Below are 15,586 nucleotides of genomic sequence, written 5' to 3' on the forward strand. Positions count from 1 at the left end.
AGCTGCTTCAAAGGTGAATTTGTAGGAATTTTTTATTCAGAACTATAAATCAGCTCCCTAGCAGTCAATAATATACAGAGAAAAACTGACCTGTGAGTCTTTGGTAGCTGTATGCAGAATTATCCTGACTAAATTTGTCCTGGAAGGGTACAGTAAGGAACATGGTTTATAATTTTTATTTCAAGTGCACTTAAACCCTGCACAACACAGTGTAGCAAGCCTAGAAAATGCAAAGTGGTTGTACTGAGATCCCTGGAGATTTGCAGTGGGTGCTGTAGCTCTGCTGGAGCCATGGGAGAGAGAGGAATGATCCCTGAGACTCAGCAGGAACACTGGGAAATGCTCCTGAGCAAAAAGTGGGTGGTAGCCACATCTGTGTGGCCTACTGTCCATTTATTGTGGGCTTTTTATGGAGTAAGGAACTGAGAATCCACCTGTACATTGAATTATTTCTTAGCACTTGTGGTTGGTTTGTCAGGCGTGCAGTGAACTGCTGCTTACTGTAATGTTTAATTCCTCCTGCTGCAAGGTTATCCCTGGGAAATGTGTATTTAAAATACTCATCTGTGTGAAATTTGTATTGAAGTGGACTTGAGATTCAAGGTTAAAATAGAGGCTGACATTTAAATATTTATGTAACCAGGAAAGGTTCTTGGTGTTTTAGAAGTTTTTCTGAAACCTAAAAGCCATTATCTGAACTTAACCCTGTTACTGACCTGTGTTAAAAATGAGCTGCAATCAGCCAGATTCTGTTCACACACAGTTTTTCCTTTTGAAGTATCAACATTTGAGTTTAACCCTGTAAAGAAAATGTTTATTAGGATGCAAAAATTGTATTGATGCTTAGATTTGAGCATAACTATGGTGTGGCAGCTGTACAGGCTGTGCAGAATTCCTGTATTCACTTATGACTTTGGCTTCTGGTGTTAAACATGCATGACTTGAACCTTGGGATAACAATCCCTTGTTTAGTTGTAATTTTTGCTGACTTGTAAATGAATTGTGACCTGCTGCAGGCAATTCAGCCTGGCTGCAGAGAATGCTCTGCTGAAATTCCCCAAGAGCATTGGTCAGCCAGTGGTGACTATAAATGGTTGGGCTCACTGACCACCTGACAAAAGCACTGGGAATTTTTTATTTTCTGGAAAAAATGTTTGATAGCCTGGAACTGTGCTTATCCAGGGGCAGCTGCACCACTGACCTTTATGGCTTGGCTTGCACTTGGCAGTGGTGGATGCTTGGATTGAAATATTTTAAATCCAGGCCTTGCACACCTGTTTCAGTGCTGATAAAGCCTCTGAATACCCAGGAGCTGCCCTGGGGAGGTGATGAGTGTTGGCAGCCTGGCTGAACCAATGCCTTGGCCTTTTTGTGATATCAGTGCCAATTGCTCGATTTTATTGCTGCTTTATTGAGAGTTTTAAGATGAAATGCGATTTTAAGAAGAGATGTTTGGGGTTTTTGTGGTGGACTTGAAGCACTTATTGTGTGGGGTTGTCTTTTTCTTCCCTCAGGGCCTCCACGGATGTCTCCAAAGGCTCAACGGCACCCTCGAGGTCACAGAGTCTCTACTGGTAGGGGTACAATTTCAAGTGGCTTAGAATTTGTATCTCATAATGCACCTGGGGAAGCATCTACTGCTGCAGTGGCACGAGGCAGCCCTTCAGGTGGGACGTGGTCATCAGTTGTCAGTGGGGGTAGGTAAAGCTTGGCTTATTGCAGATGGCTTGCAGGGGGATCCTTAGAGTGGGAATGCTCAGCAGAATCCTGCCTTTTCCAGGCAATTCAGGCTCTGAATCATCAATTACTGGGCTAAGGTTGGAGTTGGGAGAAGGATGTTCCCAGCTAGCTGAGTGAGAGTTGGTGCAATATTGTAGAGTCAGGTGCTGTGTGGAGAGAAAGGAAGGAAAAGTGTGGGAATTAGTTGTTGAAAGGAGTCACTTTTAGGGGATTTATTGGAGGAGTTTAGAGATTTGCCATTGCATCCCTGAGTTTGGTTATGGCAGCGTGGCTGGATTGTGGTTTACAAAGGAAGGAGGTGTTTGGATAGAGGAAGGTTGGTGTTAAAAGATGAATTGATACTAAGGTTAAGTTGGATGTACTTCTCCTTTAAAATTTACATGAATTTTAAGTGGTGATGTTGTTCTTGGCTACTGTAGGAGCAGTTTTAGTGAGTGTCTTTATTTTTAATCAGTTAACGTAATTTTTTTTAATATTTGACTTAAAGCTCAGTCTTGTGCCAAAGGTCTAGTCTGGAGCTCTTGAGTTGAGGCCTTGTTCTGGTGGGCTGTCAGGAGCTGGATGTTTCCTTGAGGACAAGAGAGCAGCAGTTTGGTCCTTTTTAGGTACTTTTTGGGAATTTTTTAGCAGTGCAGAATTCTGGAGGAGCGTAGTTGGGAACACATTTCTCAGAAAGAAGGTATAAATTGGACCCACATAGGCTTGTTGCCTTGTGGAAAAAACATCAACTCTTCAATTGTGGCATTATTTGTGATCCACCTTCCATGTTTATATATTATTAACGTGCAAGTAGGACTGTTAAACCACTTGCCTGCCTTTCTGCTCACTCACTGGGAGATAATGTGTGACAAAAAAGCACAAGTGGGATGAGCAGGAAGCAGGAACTGCAACTTACTGTTCAAAGAATACAGAGCTTTCCTTGCTGCTTTAACACAGGGGCAAAAATATACCTAAAAGCACTCTTTTTTCAATAGGCTGTGTTGTTTTTTTTCCAGCTGGCAAACCCCCAAAAGAGGACGCTGTAAAATGGATGTGTTTTTTCAGCCCTCTTTAAAAAATGTTTTACATCTTTTTATGTGGAGACCTGACCACCTTTTGTGTTCTGCCTGAAACTGGGTTAATGTGAGCTGTTGTAGTTGTACTGCTGGGGACTTGGGGAAGCATTTTGCAGATTCTTGGTGGGATTAGAGGGCAGTGGTAATTTTTCTGGGGACAATCTGCAGAGAAATCACCCCGTTCTCTATGAAATGCTGCGTTGTAAGGAGCTAGGAGATGTGCCTGAAAGGTAAACAGGTTTTCAGTTCTTACATAATACCTCACAAAGTGTTTCAAAGCATATTTGTAGCCATTTAAAAACTAAAACAAACTGCTGAGCAGATGGGGAAGCTCATCCTATAACTGCTTTTTCCTGTTTGTTTCTAGTTCCGAGATTATCCCCTAAAACACACAGGCCTAGGTCTCCAAGGCAGAGCAGCACTCCCATGGGACCAGCTCTGCCTTCTCCTCAGCCTGGTACTATTCCCACTGAATCTGTTGCCATGCCTGTTCCAGCTGCCTCTCCTACACCTGCCAGCCCTGCATCCAACAGAGCAGTCACCCCTTCCAACGAAGGTAAGTGGCTCTCAGTACCTTGCAAATGCTCCCTTTCCCTAATTCCTGACAAGGAATGTGCCCAGCCAAGAGCACAGCTGCTTGCTGAATCATAGGAAAGCTTGGGATACATTTAACTTTACTGTGAGTTCCCATTTCTCCAGCTTTAGACTAAGGTTGGAGAGAGGCTTGTTTAGAAGTCTCTATGCTTAGTTTCTTGTGCCCTTAAGGAATATGAGTTTATAGGTGTCTGAGGATTAATCGAGGATTTCTTTTTCCAAAATGAGTTTTTGCCTTTTTTTTAAGTTAAAGAAACGTAGGCCGCTGTTTTCAAACACAGCAAAAAGAATGGGGGAAAAAACCCCTTCAGGAGCACAGTCAAATGTCTAAGAGCTTTCAAATCTTTGTAGCATTCTCTATGAAGAGCTTGGACTGCTGAAAATAATTGGCTATTAGTGTATATTTTTTTTAGTGTGGTTAAGGTTTTGTGTATGAAGAGAGGGATGAGTTTAATTGTTTTTTTTTTCATTTGACAGTAGGATAGAGAGGGAGGATGAGGGAGGATGATCCTCCAGGCACAAACTAGGTAGCAGGAAATGTGTAACTTAAAAGGTTTTTCAAGCTAAAAGTAGTTAAATCTCTCCCTGTTTCTCTCCTGCCTTCTCTTTGGTCAGTTGGAGTGGTGTATAAGAGAACATATTGGCAATTTCTTTTCCAGCTAAAGATACAAGGCTTCAGGACCAGAGGCAAAATTCTGCAACTGGAAACAAGGAGAATATAAAGCCAAGTGAGACTTCTCCTAGTTTTTCTAAACCTGAAAACAAAGGTTTGTATCCAAAGCTTTCATGTACTCGAGTGATGTAGGAATTGTGCACACTAAACCTGCTGTCCTGCTGCTCTAGTTGGCATTTTAAGGAAGGCTTGGAGGCATTCTGGTGTTCTACAGTAAACTTTGGTCATGCAGTTGTGAAGTGGCACTTTGAAATGTTGTTTGTGACTCACTCCATCAACACCAAATGTAGAGATGCTCATGTGGTGTGATTTCACTTGTTTTTTTTCTTTTTTTTTTTCCCCCTTCTTCCTTTCCTCTGCTCACAGAGCTGCTTTTTAGCTGCCTTTGGACTAAATATGTTTCTGCTTAGAGCTGTGCTCACAATACTTCTGAGCATCGTGGTCAGCAGAGCTTTTTTAACTGTGCTTTTCCTATTATGCCTTACATTTGTTCGTCTCTGTAGAGTTGTTTGTTCATTCAGTTCTCAAAAAAAAAAAAAACATTTCATGTTGTTAAACTGAGAACCAGATTCATTCATTCTCTCATTGGAGAGACCTTTAGAATGAGTCCAGCCATAAAGCTCACCTTGATCAGTGTTTCTCCTTCACTTGCTGTGTTTTGAAATGCTGGCACAGGCTGGGTTGGGGGTTTTGTTGCATGTTCTTTGTGTTCAGTGAGTTCTGCAGTCCCTGCACCTCGGGGCTTCTGCCTTGGTGTGGTGCATCAGAACTAAAGATAAATCAGTTATGTAATGCTCTGCTTTCACAGAGGCTTTCTGTGTGCTCATACACGTAGGTCATGGAATTGTACCAAATTAAAACCCAAAATAAGGTGCTGGATTTCATTTTTATATCTGCAAAACCATTCTCTTTCTGCAAACTTAGTAATGTGTATAAAATTTGTATTAGAAATGCTTGGACAATGTTGATCTTGTATTTGGCAGGTGTCTCTCCAATTGTTTCAGAGCATAGAAAACAGATTGATGATTTAAAGAAATTTAAGAATGACTTTAGGGTAAGTTTGTCTCTGTTAGTGGTGTCATCATTCTCATGTGCATCCAGATTATTTTAATGAATTGAACACACTGCCTGTGTTAACAGGTCTTTATACTTTTGCCTAATGTATGAAAATATCTGTAAGAATTCATGTTAGGTATTGTAAAATCAATGCTGACTCTTGTTTGTACAATTGCCTAATGCACATAAATGTGAATATTGACTGCACTGAAAGCAGGACTTGAAACCTGTTTGATCATTAGGCACAAATAATTATCTCACACTCCATATGGAGGAGCTGTTGCAAAATTAAATGAAGAGTTTTGTGGAGGAAAATTGAAGATGAATTCATATTACTTATTTCCTTGTTATAAGGGTTTATTAAATCAGGTTAGCTTTTCAAGTGGTGCTGATAAATCACTCAGGGGATGATGAGTCCAGAGGGTTGTCTGAAGCTTTCCTGTCACTCCTTAATCAACCTACAGGTCACTTGAGTGGCTCCTTACACAGTGCCAGCTTAAACACTGTCAGTGCCCATGGATTTCTTTCCTAGTAGAAATGGAAACGAGTGTTTTAAAAGGTCACTTCCAGATGATGGAGGCTTGTGGGACTGTGTTTTAGTTTTGTATCAATTTACTGAATGTATCCCTTGGGTTTTTTCAGTTACAGTCCAGTTCCTCTTCAGATGCAGTGGATCAGCTGCTAAACAAAACCCGAGAAGGTGAAAAATCAAGAGATGTAGTTAAAGAAAAGACAGAATCCACCCCTAAAGAATCTATCATAGAAGCTGGCAGTAACACCAACTCCAATGGTGGCAGTAGCAAACCCAACAGTCCCAGTATTTCTCCTTCCATGAGTAACAGCTCTGAGCAAAAGCGTGGGCCTGAGGTGACCTCCCAAGGTGTACAGACATCTGGGCCTGGAAGTAAACAAGACAAAGAGGATAAAGAGGAGAAGAAGGATACTTCTGAGTGAGTAATCATGCCTTTTGGAATAAGCACATTTTTATTATAACACCAGACCTTGTGTAGAAGTCATGGCTGGGTGACACATCCCTGGCTCTAGGTGCTGTTACACAGGGGACTGCCCTGAAAGTCATCTCCTGACTCAGTGCAGAGCTCTGGTCCTCTTGATGCCTGGTTCATCTCTGAAAGCTTATTTCAATGTTTTCTTGGCTCACATAAGCTCTGGTATCAATTGGAAAACTTCTGTGGGTAGTTGTAGTAAGAGTCCCTCAATGAGAGTGGCTTTTTGTATGCCATGAGGTGTTTGACTTCTCAGAAATCTGACTCACAGATAGAAATGAGGTGTTTCTTACATTATTAATTGCAGATACTCCTGTAAAAGAATAATGCCCAACTTAATGTTTTGTTCTTTATGTTTAGGCAAGTTAGAAAATCAACACTTAATCCTAATGCTAAAGAGTTCAACCCTCGATCTTTTGCTCAAGTAAGTGATGTGATGCTGTTTATCAGTGCCTTTGAGTAGATCTTTATAAGCCAACCTTTTCCTCAGAGGATACTCAAACTAACCCTGGTTGCTCACCTCTGTTTGTAGCCGAAACCTTCTACTACACCAACCTCCCCTCGTCCTCAAGCTCAGCCCAGCCCCTCCATGGTGGGGCATCAGCAGCCAACCCCCGTGTACACTCAGCCTGTTTGTTTTGCACCAAATATGATGTACCCGGTTCCAGTGAGTCCAGGCGTGCAGGTAAAGTGCTGCAAACTCCTCAACACTTCACAGAGATCCTCAGGAAGCTGAGCAGGCTTAGGAATCATAGAATGGATTGGGTTGGGAAGGACTTTAAAGATCAGCAGCTTGGGAGCTGTGAGTTAAAACAGTGAAATAGTACAGCTTGTATTGCTCTTGTAAATATAAATCAGGTTGTTGTTAAGTTTTGGCTGTGTATATACTGACTTTTCCCAGTGCTCCCTCAATCTGGATGTTCAAATTATTCCAAACACTTGTAAATGCCTGCAGCCCACATTTATTGTGGATCTGTGCAGGTTTCCTCCCAGTTCTCCAAGCATAGTTTCTCACTCTCTGCAACTGTTTATTTGTTTCCAGCTGTGTCCCACTGGTTTCTGGTTTTTGTAGGGATCACTGGGATTTCAAATGTAGTTCCATTATCGTAGAATCATGGAATATCCTGTGGTGGAGGGGATGCACAAGGATCTTCAGCCCAACTCCTGGCCCTGCAGAAGACACCAGCAATCCACCCTGCCCCTGAGAGCGTTGTCCAACCTCTGCTGGAGTTCTGGCAGCCTCAGGGCTGTGCCCATTCCCTGGGGAGCCTGGGCAGTGCCCCAGCACCCTCTGGGGGTAGAACCTTTCCCTGATCCTTCAGCCTAACACTCTCCTGACTCAGCTTTATACCAAAAAGCTGCTCTGAGGCTGTCAGGTTGAGCCCAGTGCCTGCAGTAGCAGCAGTAGCATTCCTGGGCTGGTTGTTGCCAACCATCTGGTCTTAGTTGTGTGTCCATGCAGACTTAATGACACTGATCCAAGAAAATCTCATAGGTTAGGCAGAGTTCACTAAACCCTGCAGCAGAACAGAGGGAAACACATCAAAGCTGAGTGGGGCCCCCATCCCAGCACACACTTGAGTTTTTAAAGGAATATCATACCTTCAACTTCTTCTGTTTCAGCCTTTGTATCCTATTCCCATGACGCCCATGCCAGTGAACCAAGCCAAGACATATAGAGCAGGTAAAGGTGAGAATAATACTGCCTGTTTGGTTCTCAGTCTGCATGCAGCATGGCTAAATGACAAATGTTTGTGTGTTTTCTAATCCATGGCAATTTGGTTTCAATCGATATTTTAAATGCTATTTTTATTAAGGGGAAGTAAGTGGAAATACTAATGGATTTTTAGATAAATGAATTCAGTTAAAACATGCCAGGTTTGAGTAATGGGGGGTTGCTTGGTTTGGAATGTGATTTGATAAACAGGAAAACATCTTTGTTACTTGGAGCTTTAGGGTGAGCTGATAATCTCCTGTTTTTCATAAATATTACAGGTTTGTTTAAAGGGAACTTCTCTGCTGGTTTTCTGTGCTGGTTTTCAGCAGTGCCCCAATTGGTGCTTTAATAGTGGTGGTTTTTAACAACATGCAGAGTCACTATTTTTCCAGGAAAAGTTTGCTCTGCTGCCCTTCTGGAAAGAGCTGGTTCCAGTTTGTTCTTGTTCATTCCTGCTGCCCCAGTGACTGAACAGCTGGACTAACAATGACAATGCCACGTGTTTAAGTGACACCCGTGGCTGTGGAGTCCTGATGGGTGGTGAGATGTTCCCTGTGCTGGGCAGGGCAGTGAGGGAGCAGAAAGTGCTGCTCTTGTTCTTGTGCTCCTGTTCCAGGGAATGCTGTAAGTGTGCCCAGTGAATGCTTCTGCAGTGGCAGCCAGTGCTGCAGGACAGGACCAGCACTGCAGCTCCAGTCACTGCAGGAGGAAATTGTTTCCTGCTCTTTAGAAACAAACAAGTGGCCTTTATCAACCTAGGGGAGACAAAACCCTGCAATGTATTTCTGTGTTAAAACACAGTAACTTCACTGTGGCCTCACCCCTGAAATCTTCTGGTTAGTAACACTGTTTTACTCAGAAATACATTGCTGAGTGCTGCTTGCTGGGTGAGGCAGCTCCAATTCTGAGTTCCTTTTGAAGTTCCAATATTTCCTGGATATCCACCTGTGTGCAGCACAGCCCTGTGGGAGCTGCCTGGGCTACAGCTCTGTGGCTTTACACTGTTCAAGTTGCCTCCTGTATTTACTTCTTTCTGTTGTTGATCTGCAGCATAAATAAAATCATTGAGTGAATTTATGGATGTTTTCAACATTTCCCTCTCCTCTCCCTAAGAGATTTGGGGCACTGCCCCTGCAGTGGGATTTAGAGGAGCTTGAGGTAGCTCTGTTAATAGCTGCAGCCTGACTGCAGGAAGCTGGAGTTCTCCTGGAGCTCTCCTGGAGCTCCCAAGCCCATGTTTTATAGGCTGAATTAGTTTGTTCCAAGTGAGTTGGGTGGTCACCTTCCCAGGAGAGCTCAGGTGATCCCACACTGCTCTGCTCTTTTCATCTTTCTTCTCTCTTAATTATTCCTACTCCTTATAGGTTTTGTCTCCCTCAGTGTTGTCTGTGACCTAAAATTTGCTTTTTGCTACCTGAGGGATAGCACAGAGCTCAAAGATGTGAATACCTCGAGTTGTGGCTGGGTGGAGACCTTTATTGTGCCCTCCTCAGCCATAAGCTTGAGTCATTTTAACATAAAGACTCAGATTTCCAGCTGATGGAACAGTGGCAGAGTTGTTCCCATAGAGGGTGAAAAAGCCTTTTAAAGGGGGCAGGATTAATTGATTAATATAGCTATCCTAATATAACCTTTCTCTTCCACTTCTGATTCTGGTCAGTCTTTCTCTCTCTCCACCTTTCTTCCTTCACAAAAAGGGCAGGGCTGGGTTTGTGGCTGTGTATATCCAGCCCAAAGGCAGTGGTGAAAATCAAATGTTTCCTGGAGAAACTCCTTTTCACACTGTTGCTTTTTGACAGAGCTCTAACCCATGGCTAAAGGTGTGGGGTGAGGACATTCCACATGGTCCCAGTAACATTATTATAACATAGAACCTTTCAGGAAGCTCCAAATTTTTTCTCTATGTTTCTAACATGAGACAATCTTTGTTTTCCAGTACCAAATATGCCCCAGCAGCGGCAAGACCAACACCACCAGAGCACCATGATGCATCCTGCCTCAGCAGCAGGCCCTCCAATTGTAGCTACTCCACCTGCTTACTCTACACAATATGTTGCATATAGCCCCCAACAGTTTCCTAATCAGCCTCTTGTGCAGCATGTGCCACACTACCAATCTCAGGTAAGAGTCCTTTCCATGCTCCTGATCAATCCAAGCACAAATAATGAAGTGGTTCAGAGCTAAATAACCCCCTTGTGTCCTGTCCTGAGTCACCCTGAAGAGTTTCTGTGTTCTGGAGCACACGTGGTGATCTTGGAATGTGCTTCAAAGCCTGTAACAAATTTTAAGGTCCTAATGAATTTTAATGTCCTAACAAATTTTAAGGTCAGTTTAGAAGTTGGCATTTATTATTGATATGGTTTTTTAGCTCTTTGAAGAATTTCTTTAGGTCGTGGCCAGCACATCTCCTGGTTAAGTGTTCTAAAAATAACTTATTGGTGGACTGCTCTTACTTAAAAGGCTGTTTAATCTACATGCGTAATTAGATAAATGTATAAGCTTAGTGCATTATTAGAGTGGTAAAATTGCCCAAGTTTGCTGTCAGTTTCTAGCCCTTAAATTTTGGAAACAGCTGGGACAATCACAATGTGAAATCCTCAGCTCGCTGTGTGCTTGAGCAAGGCCGAGCTGCCGGCGTTTCAATCCCGACTGTTTAGATGACAAAAGTTTCTTTGGAGTTAATTGTTAACCCCATTAACTGTGTGTTTTGTTTTTTTTTTTCCTTTGTTCTGCCTGCAGCATCCTCATGTTTATAGCCCTGTAATACAGGGCAACGCTAGGATGATGGCCCCACCAGCACACGCACAGCCGGGTTTAGTATCTTCCTCTGCAACACAGTACGGTGCGCATGAACAGACACATGCTATGTATGGTAGGAAACGTTTTGTGTTATATGTAACTTTTTAAGTCCTTACCTTGTGCAGGGGATGTATTTAATCTCAGCCTTCAGACGTGGGTATCTCAGTAGATGTGGTTTATATTTCATAAGATGATGATGGTGATGATGAGCAGAGCATTGAAAACTGAGCCAGCTGGTTCAAATGAAAACTCAAGTGTGCTGATTTCGGTAGGATGCCAGTGACCAAGATGAGATTTCAACCTGGGAGCTGCTAAAGAATATCTGCTGAAAGAAGTTTGTTCAAGTTCTCTTGATGCTCTTGATACATCATCCCTTGTTTGTTCCTTGATTATAATTAGTACTTGTTTTATTGCAAGGTTATGACCTCAGTTTCAAACTTGACTTTAGTTCTGGCAACTAGTGAAATGCTGTCTTTATGATACTACTGGCATTATTAACAGTATGAACACTGCTGTTTAAGCAAAATAAACCATGTGTTGCTTACCTTTCTCATTTGGTAAGTCAAGAATAAGTAAATGCAACAGCTCATGTATTGTTCTCACTTGGACAATTAGTCTCTAGCATTATCAGATGGGCATTTTTCACTTACAGTGAAGTGCTGAAAATGTGGGTTACCTTGTGACAAAAGTAAAATGTGCAAGAACTTTCTAAAGCATTATAAATGTATGATAAATCAAGGCCCAGTTTGGAGGAAAAAGAGCTCACTGCACAACATGCTATTGAAAGAGGTAGAGTCAAGGTTGTTTAAGGCTTGGAAATTGTCATAAAATGTCAAAACAGCAGATGGTCTCTTGAAAACATGGCATTTCAATACTTGTTATAGCATCTGAGGAAAAGTTTTATTGGGTCACGTATATTATTGGCTTAGATTCTAATAAAAGATTTTCTGTACCTTTAGACATCTTTGTATGTTTTCGGGTGCTTAGTTTTACACTACTACTTAATGGAAGTGCATGACATGTCATGAAAACTTGCAGAGAATCTGGAGTTTAGTGGAAAATTAATTCTGATTTTAAGAGGTGTCTTGCCCCTCTGAAAACATCTTGTCAGATTTCTGCAGTGGTGTGGTAACAGAGCTAAGAAACAAAAATAACTTATTTTGACGCTCAGAGGAAGAACATTTGAGCTCATTTGTGCTGAAGCTGAAATGGAAGTTACTTGTAGAGATTAATCTTTCTCTCACAGGTCCTTGCTAATTGTATTACTTTGATCTTTTCAACTCCTGTGCTTGAGGTGTCCATGTAAACAGATCTTCTCTTTGCTTTTTCATTAGATTAAATAGAATTCCGATAAAGCAAATGCTCAAAGGCTTTCAGACCTTTATTGGTGAAAACCCTCCTCTCAAATTCTAATGAAATAAAACCAAACATGAGATAATCTGAGGTTTGATTCAGAATGGTTGCATGTGACTTTCTAGCAATTTCCCATTGTGCACCATCCTTATCTTCTGTAATCAGTGGGTTCTGCAGCGTTGAAGTACATGCCCGTTGCCTTGCTTGGCTTTGATCAGATGTCTGTATAGTTGTTTTTTTTCACTGATATTCTAACTTACAACTGTTAGATCTCATTCTGTGTTGGTTTTGCAGCTTGTCTGTTGTAGATATGTGACTACCTGCCAGTGCAACCAACTCAGTTGGGTCAAACTTGAGAATTCTTTGGTATTTCCTGCCATGTAATTAAATATTACTTTCCCAAGAGCACCTAATTTAACAGAAATGGCCTGTCCTCCTGTGTTCTTTCAAGTAGCTACTTGGTGACTCTTCTAAATATTCTCCCACCTTCCAGTAAATGATGGAATGCTTGAAATTTTTGTTACTGAAACCATTGAACCCAAGAGGATCATGAACTCCATGTGAGACCTTTTTTAAGGGTGTGTTCTTGCCCCTGTGCAGACGTGTTTAGTGAACATGGAACTGTCTCAAATGTACCCTTCACCTTCCAAGGTGACAGTGACACATGGAATGACTCCTGATGTTCTGCAGCAGCCTCTCAATTCACATTTTTGCAAGTCTTGCATGTGCTGAGTGCCTGAAGACCTGGCCCAGACAGACTGTGCTTCCTCAAAGTGTGTCCAGCTGTAACGTGTCCACTTCAGCTTCCATTTATCCATGTGTGGGAAAAGGCAGGAATGGCAGAGGTGACCAATCTGAGCTGCTTATGGAGCTAAAGAGCATCATGTTGGAATTGTTCACATCTGACTGAGTGACTATAAGAAAATATCCATAACTTATGTGCTGTCTTTTGGGAATCTTAAGTTTACCCACATTTGAACTAAATATACCTGTGCAATTTGATTCTGGTCCTCTTTTAAAAACTAATTTGAAAGTACAGAATAACAACTTCCTGAGAAACAACCACCGCTGCTGCTTTTGATTTTGCTTAAACAATTTCCCTTTTGACTCTTAAAAATGGCTATCTGATTTTTAAAATATATATTATTACTTATTTTTAGCACTAATATCAGGATTCAGTGGGCCACGCTGCCCTTTTACTCTTCAAGGTACTGGTGCTTGCTTTGAGTTACTCCTGCAAAATTCACTCAGTTTTTCTCCTGCATATGTGGTAGAGAGAAGATGTCTGCAAGAACTTCTGTGCTGAGACCTGGGGGTTGGGGGGAAACTGCTTATCAAGTATTCCTAAGGTGTGAAATGTTTTCTGGTAAGAATCTGAAACTCCACCTTCACTAATGGTTTGGGACGAGTTGAAAGTCTGTGGCAAATAGTAACAGCCTGGCAGCCAAAAGAAATTCCTGTCGATTTTAAGGGAACCACCCTCACTGCCAGAATTTTGGGGTTATTTTCCTTCCTGTCTCGTGAAGAGATAGCTGAATCCAAATTACATACAGTGACCTACACTGGGTGATAAGCACCCTTCCATTCTAAAGAAAATTATTTTTGTCTAATGCTGTTTATTGGGATATTCCTGCACTTCTGGGATTTCCTTGCCAGCTCACAGTGTCACAACCCTGCTATTGCCAAGAGAGAGAAGCAGAGCTGCATGGTCCCAGTAACCCCAGCTAAAGACAGGACAGAGGAGTGTTCAGATCATTGGGGTTTTCCCCTCAAAATGGGGAAGGACCAAGTCCAAACAACTTTCTTCCCAGCCAGACGATAACAACGTCTGTGACACTTCAGCTGCGGAGCCATGGAGAGTTTGAAATGTGACACCTTTACCTGCCACACAGCCGACCTGGAGGTGTCATCCTTCCCCTGCTCAGCTGCACCTTGGGTTCAGGAGGTTCTGTGTCTGTCTGGCAGCTGCTGGCTCGGGGTGGCCTCCCAGTCCCTGTCCTTGGGCTGCTGGAGTTTGCTGGCCACGGTCCCAGTTTGGCTCCTGTGTCACACAAAGCCCAGACCAGGCTTCTGCTGCTGGTAGAAAATTTGGTTACCAAGTAGAGGGGTGGATCTGTCCATTCCTGTGACATTGAACTTGTGGTTTTTTTCTGTGTGGCTGAATTGTTTCCAGATAATTGGAGTCCTCTGAAAAACTGAACTTTTGTGTTTAAGAACTTGTGTAAAACCAGACTTTGGTTTTACATAGATGCATTTCCTGTTTTTTGTGCTCTCATTCCTGTCCCCGTTCTCCCTTCCCTTTTCCCCTTCTGCATATGTTTTACTGGTCTGGTGTTGTCTCTAACTTTATCTGGTTTCTGTCTCAGCAGTAGAGTAAATTCTATTCCCCTGATAGTACAATGGTGGATATAATATAAACTTCAGAGGATTCTCCAGGGACTAAGAGTGAACCAGTCACCAAAGTTGTCTTGGAACTGTTCAGAATGGCAGTGCTATAGCTGAAAAAGCAAGGGCCAGTTTCTGCTCTAGTGTAACTGCATTTTAACCTTCTTGTTACAGTGGACAGTAATAGACCATGAATTGACATAAAGCTTTTATTTCGTGTTAATTAAGAACTGTAGACCTCAGAGTCAGAGTTAAGAAGGAAGGCTTACTCGAGACTTACTCCACTCATTTGTAAAACAAAATATCTAGCCCTAATAGCAGCTAAGTGAATAAAAATATCTGCATGGTTCTAGAGTCTTCAAAAAAATAATTTAAAAAATTAAAACTAACACTGACCTTTCCAGAAGATGGGAAGTATGCGCTTGGCAAGAGGCTAATTTACCTTTCTATTTCCCAAATTCAGCATGTCCCAAAATACCATACAGCAAGGAGACAGGCCCTTCTTTCTACTTTGCCAGTGAGTTGGGTTTTTTGTACTAATTTTGATTGTACAGAAAAGCACTTTCTAAAGAACCACATGTTAAAGGAATGGGACGTGTTGAGGGAACAAGTTTCCTTGCACCAAACCAGGATGTGGAAAACGCAGGAAGGTTCCTCAGTGAGCAGGGAATGGAGCTTTGCAACAAATTTATATGATCACAAGAAGCTGAGTTGTCAATTCTTCAAAAATTTATTTTGACTATGAAAAAATCTCTGATTTCACTACCCAGTCTTTTCATCTGCAGCCAGAAGTGGGCTCTAAGAAATCCTTCCCTGTGAGGGTGGTGAGGCCCTGGCACAGGATGCCCAGAGAAGCTGTGGCTGCTCCATCCTGGAAATGTCCAAGGCCAGGTTGGATGGGGCTTGGAGCAACCTGGGACAGTGGAAGGTGTCCCTGCCCGTGGCAGGAGGTGGAACAAGATGATCCTGAAGGTCCCTTCCCACCCAAACCACTCTGTGATTCCGTTGCCTCTACTTAAACCTGTGAGAGCTGGTTTCTCCCTTTCATGAGCCAAACAGAATTTTTACACCTGACGAGTTACCAACTTCCTAAAAGGAGAAACAACTTGGACCTCATCCCTTTAAAAAGCCGTGGCTCAGGTTTTGAGCCCCTAGGAGGAAATAACTCGAGCTGCAGCCGAGGTGGAGGAAGTTTTCTGTAGAGCTGCCA

General features: G+C 42.3%; 1 protein-coding gene across 50 annotated transcripts in view; it reads left to right on the top strand.

The window, feature by feature from the left end:
- The window catches only part of ATXN2 (ataxin 2), a 49,127-nt gene that overhangs the window by 23,273 nt on the left and 10,268 nt on the right, over positions 1 to 15,586 (top strand). For 4 of the 50 annotated variants that reach the window (XM_077787231.2, XM_077787233.2, XM_031506213.3 and 1 more), the window contains 11 exons: positions 1,515 to 1,697; positions 3,163 to 3,351; positions 4,049 to 4,156; positions 5,046 to 5,116; positions 5,761 to 6,068; positions 6,483 to 6,546; positions 6,655 to 6,807; positions 7,746 to 7,812; positions 9,776 to 9,960; positions 10,579 to 10,711; positions 14,840 to 14,893. In XM_077787231.2, the coding sequence (XP_077643357.1) occupies positions 1,515 to 1,697; positions 3,163 to 3,351; positions 4,049 to 4,156; positions 5,046 to 5,116; positions 5,761 to 6,068; positions 6,483 to 6,546; positions 6,655 to 6,807; positions 7,746 to 7,812; positions 9,776 to 9,960; positions 10,579 to 10,711; positions 14,840 to 14,893 (1,515 nt within the window). The remainder of the gene's footprint in view (positions 1 to 1,514; positions 1,698 to 3,162; positions 3,352 to 4,048; positions 4,157 to 5,045; positions 5,117 to 5,760; positions 6,069 to 6,482; positions 6,547 to 6,654; positions 6,808 to 7,745; positions 7,813 to 9,775; positions 9,961 to 10,578; positions 10,712 to 14,839; positions 14,894 to 15,586) is intronic. The other 46 variants (XM_077787237.2, XM_085593271.1, XM_085593282.1 and 43 more) reach the window with 22 other exon arrangements.

The sequence above is a fragment of the Lonchura striata genome, chromosome 15, assembly GCF_050655825.1.
Source record: "Lonchura striata isolate lonStrDom1 chromosome 15, ASM5065582v1, whole genome shotgun sequence".
NCBI classification, from domain to species: domain Eukaryota; kingdom Metazoa; phylum Chordata; class Aves; order Passeriformes; family Estrildidae; genus Lonchura; species Lonchura striata.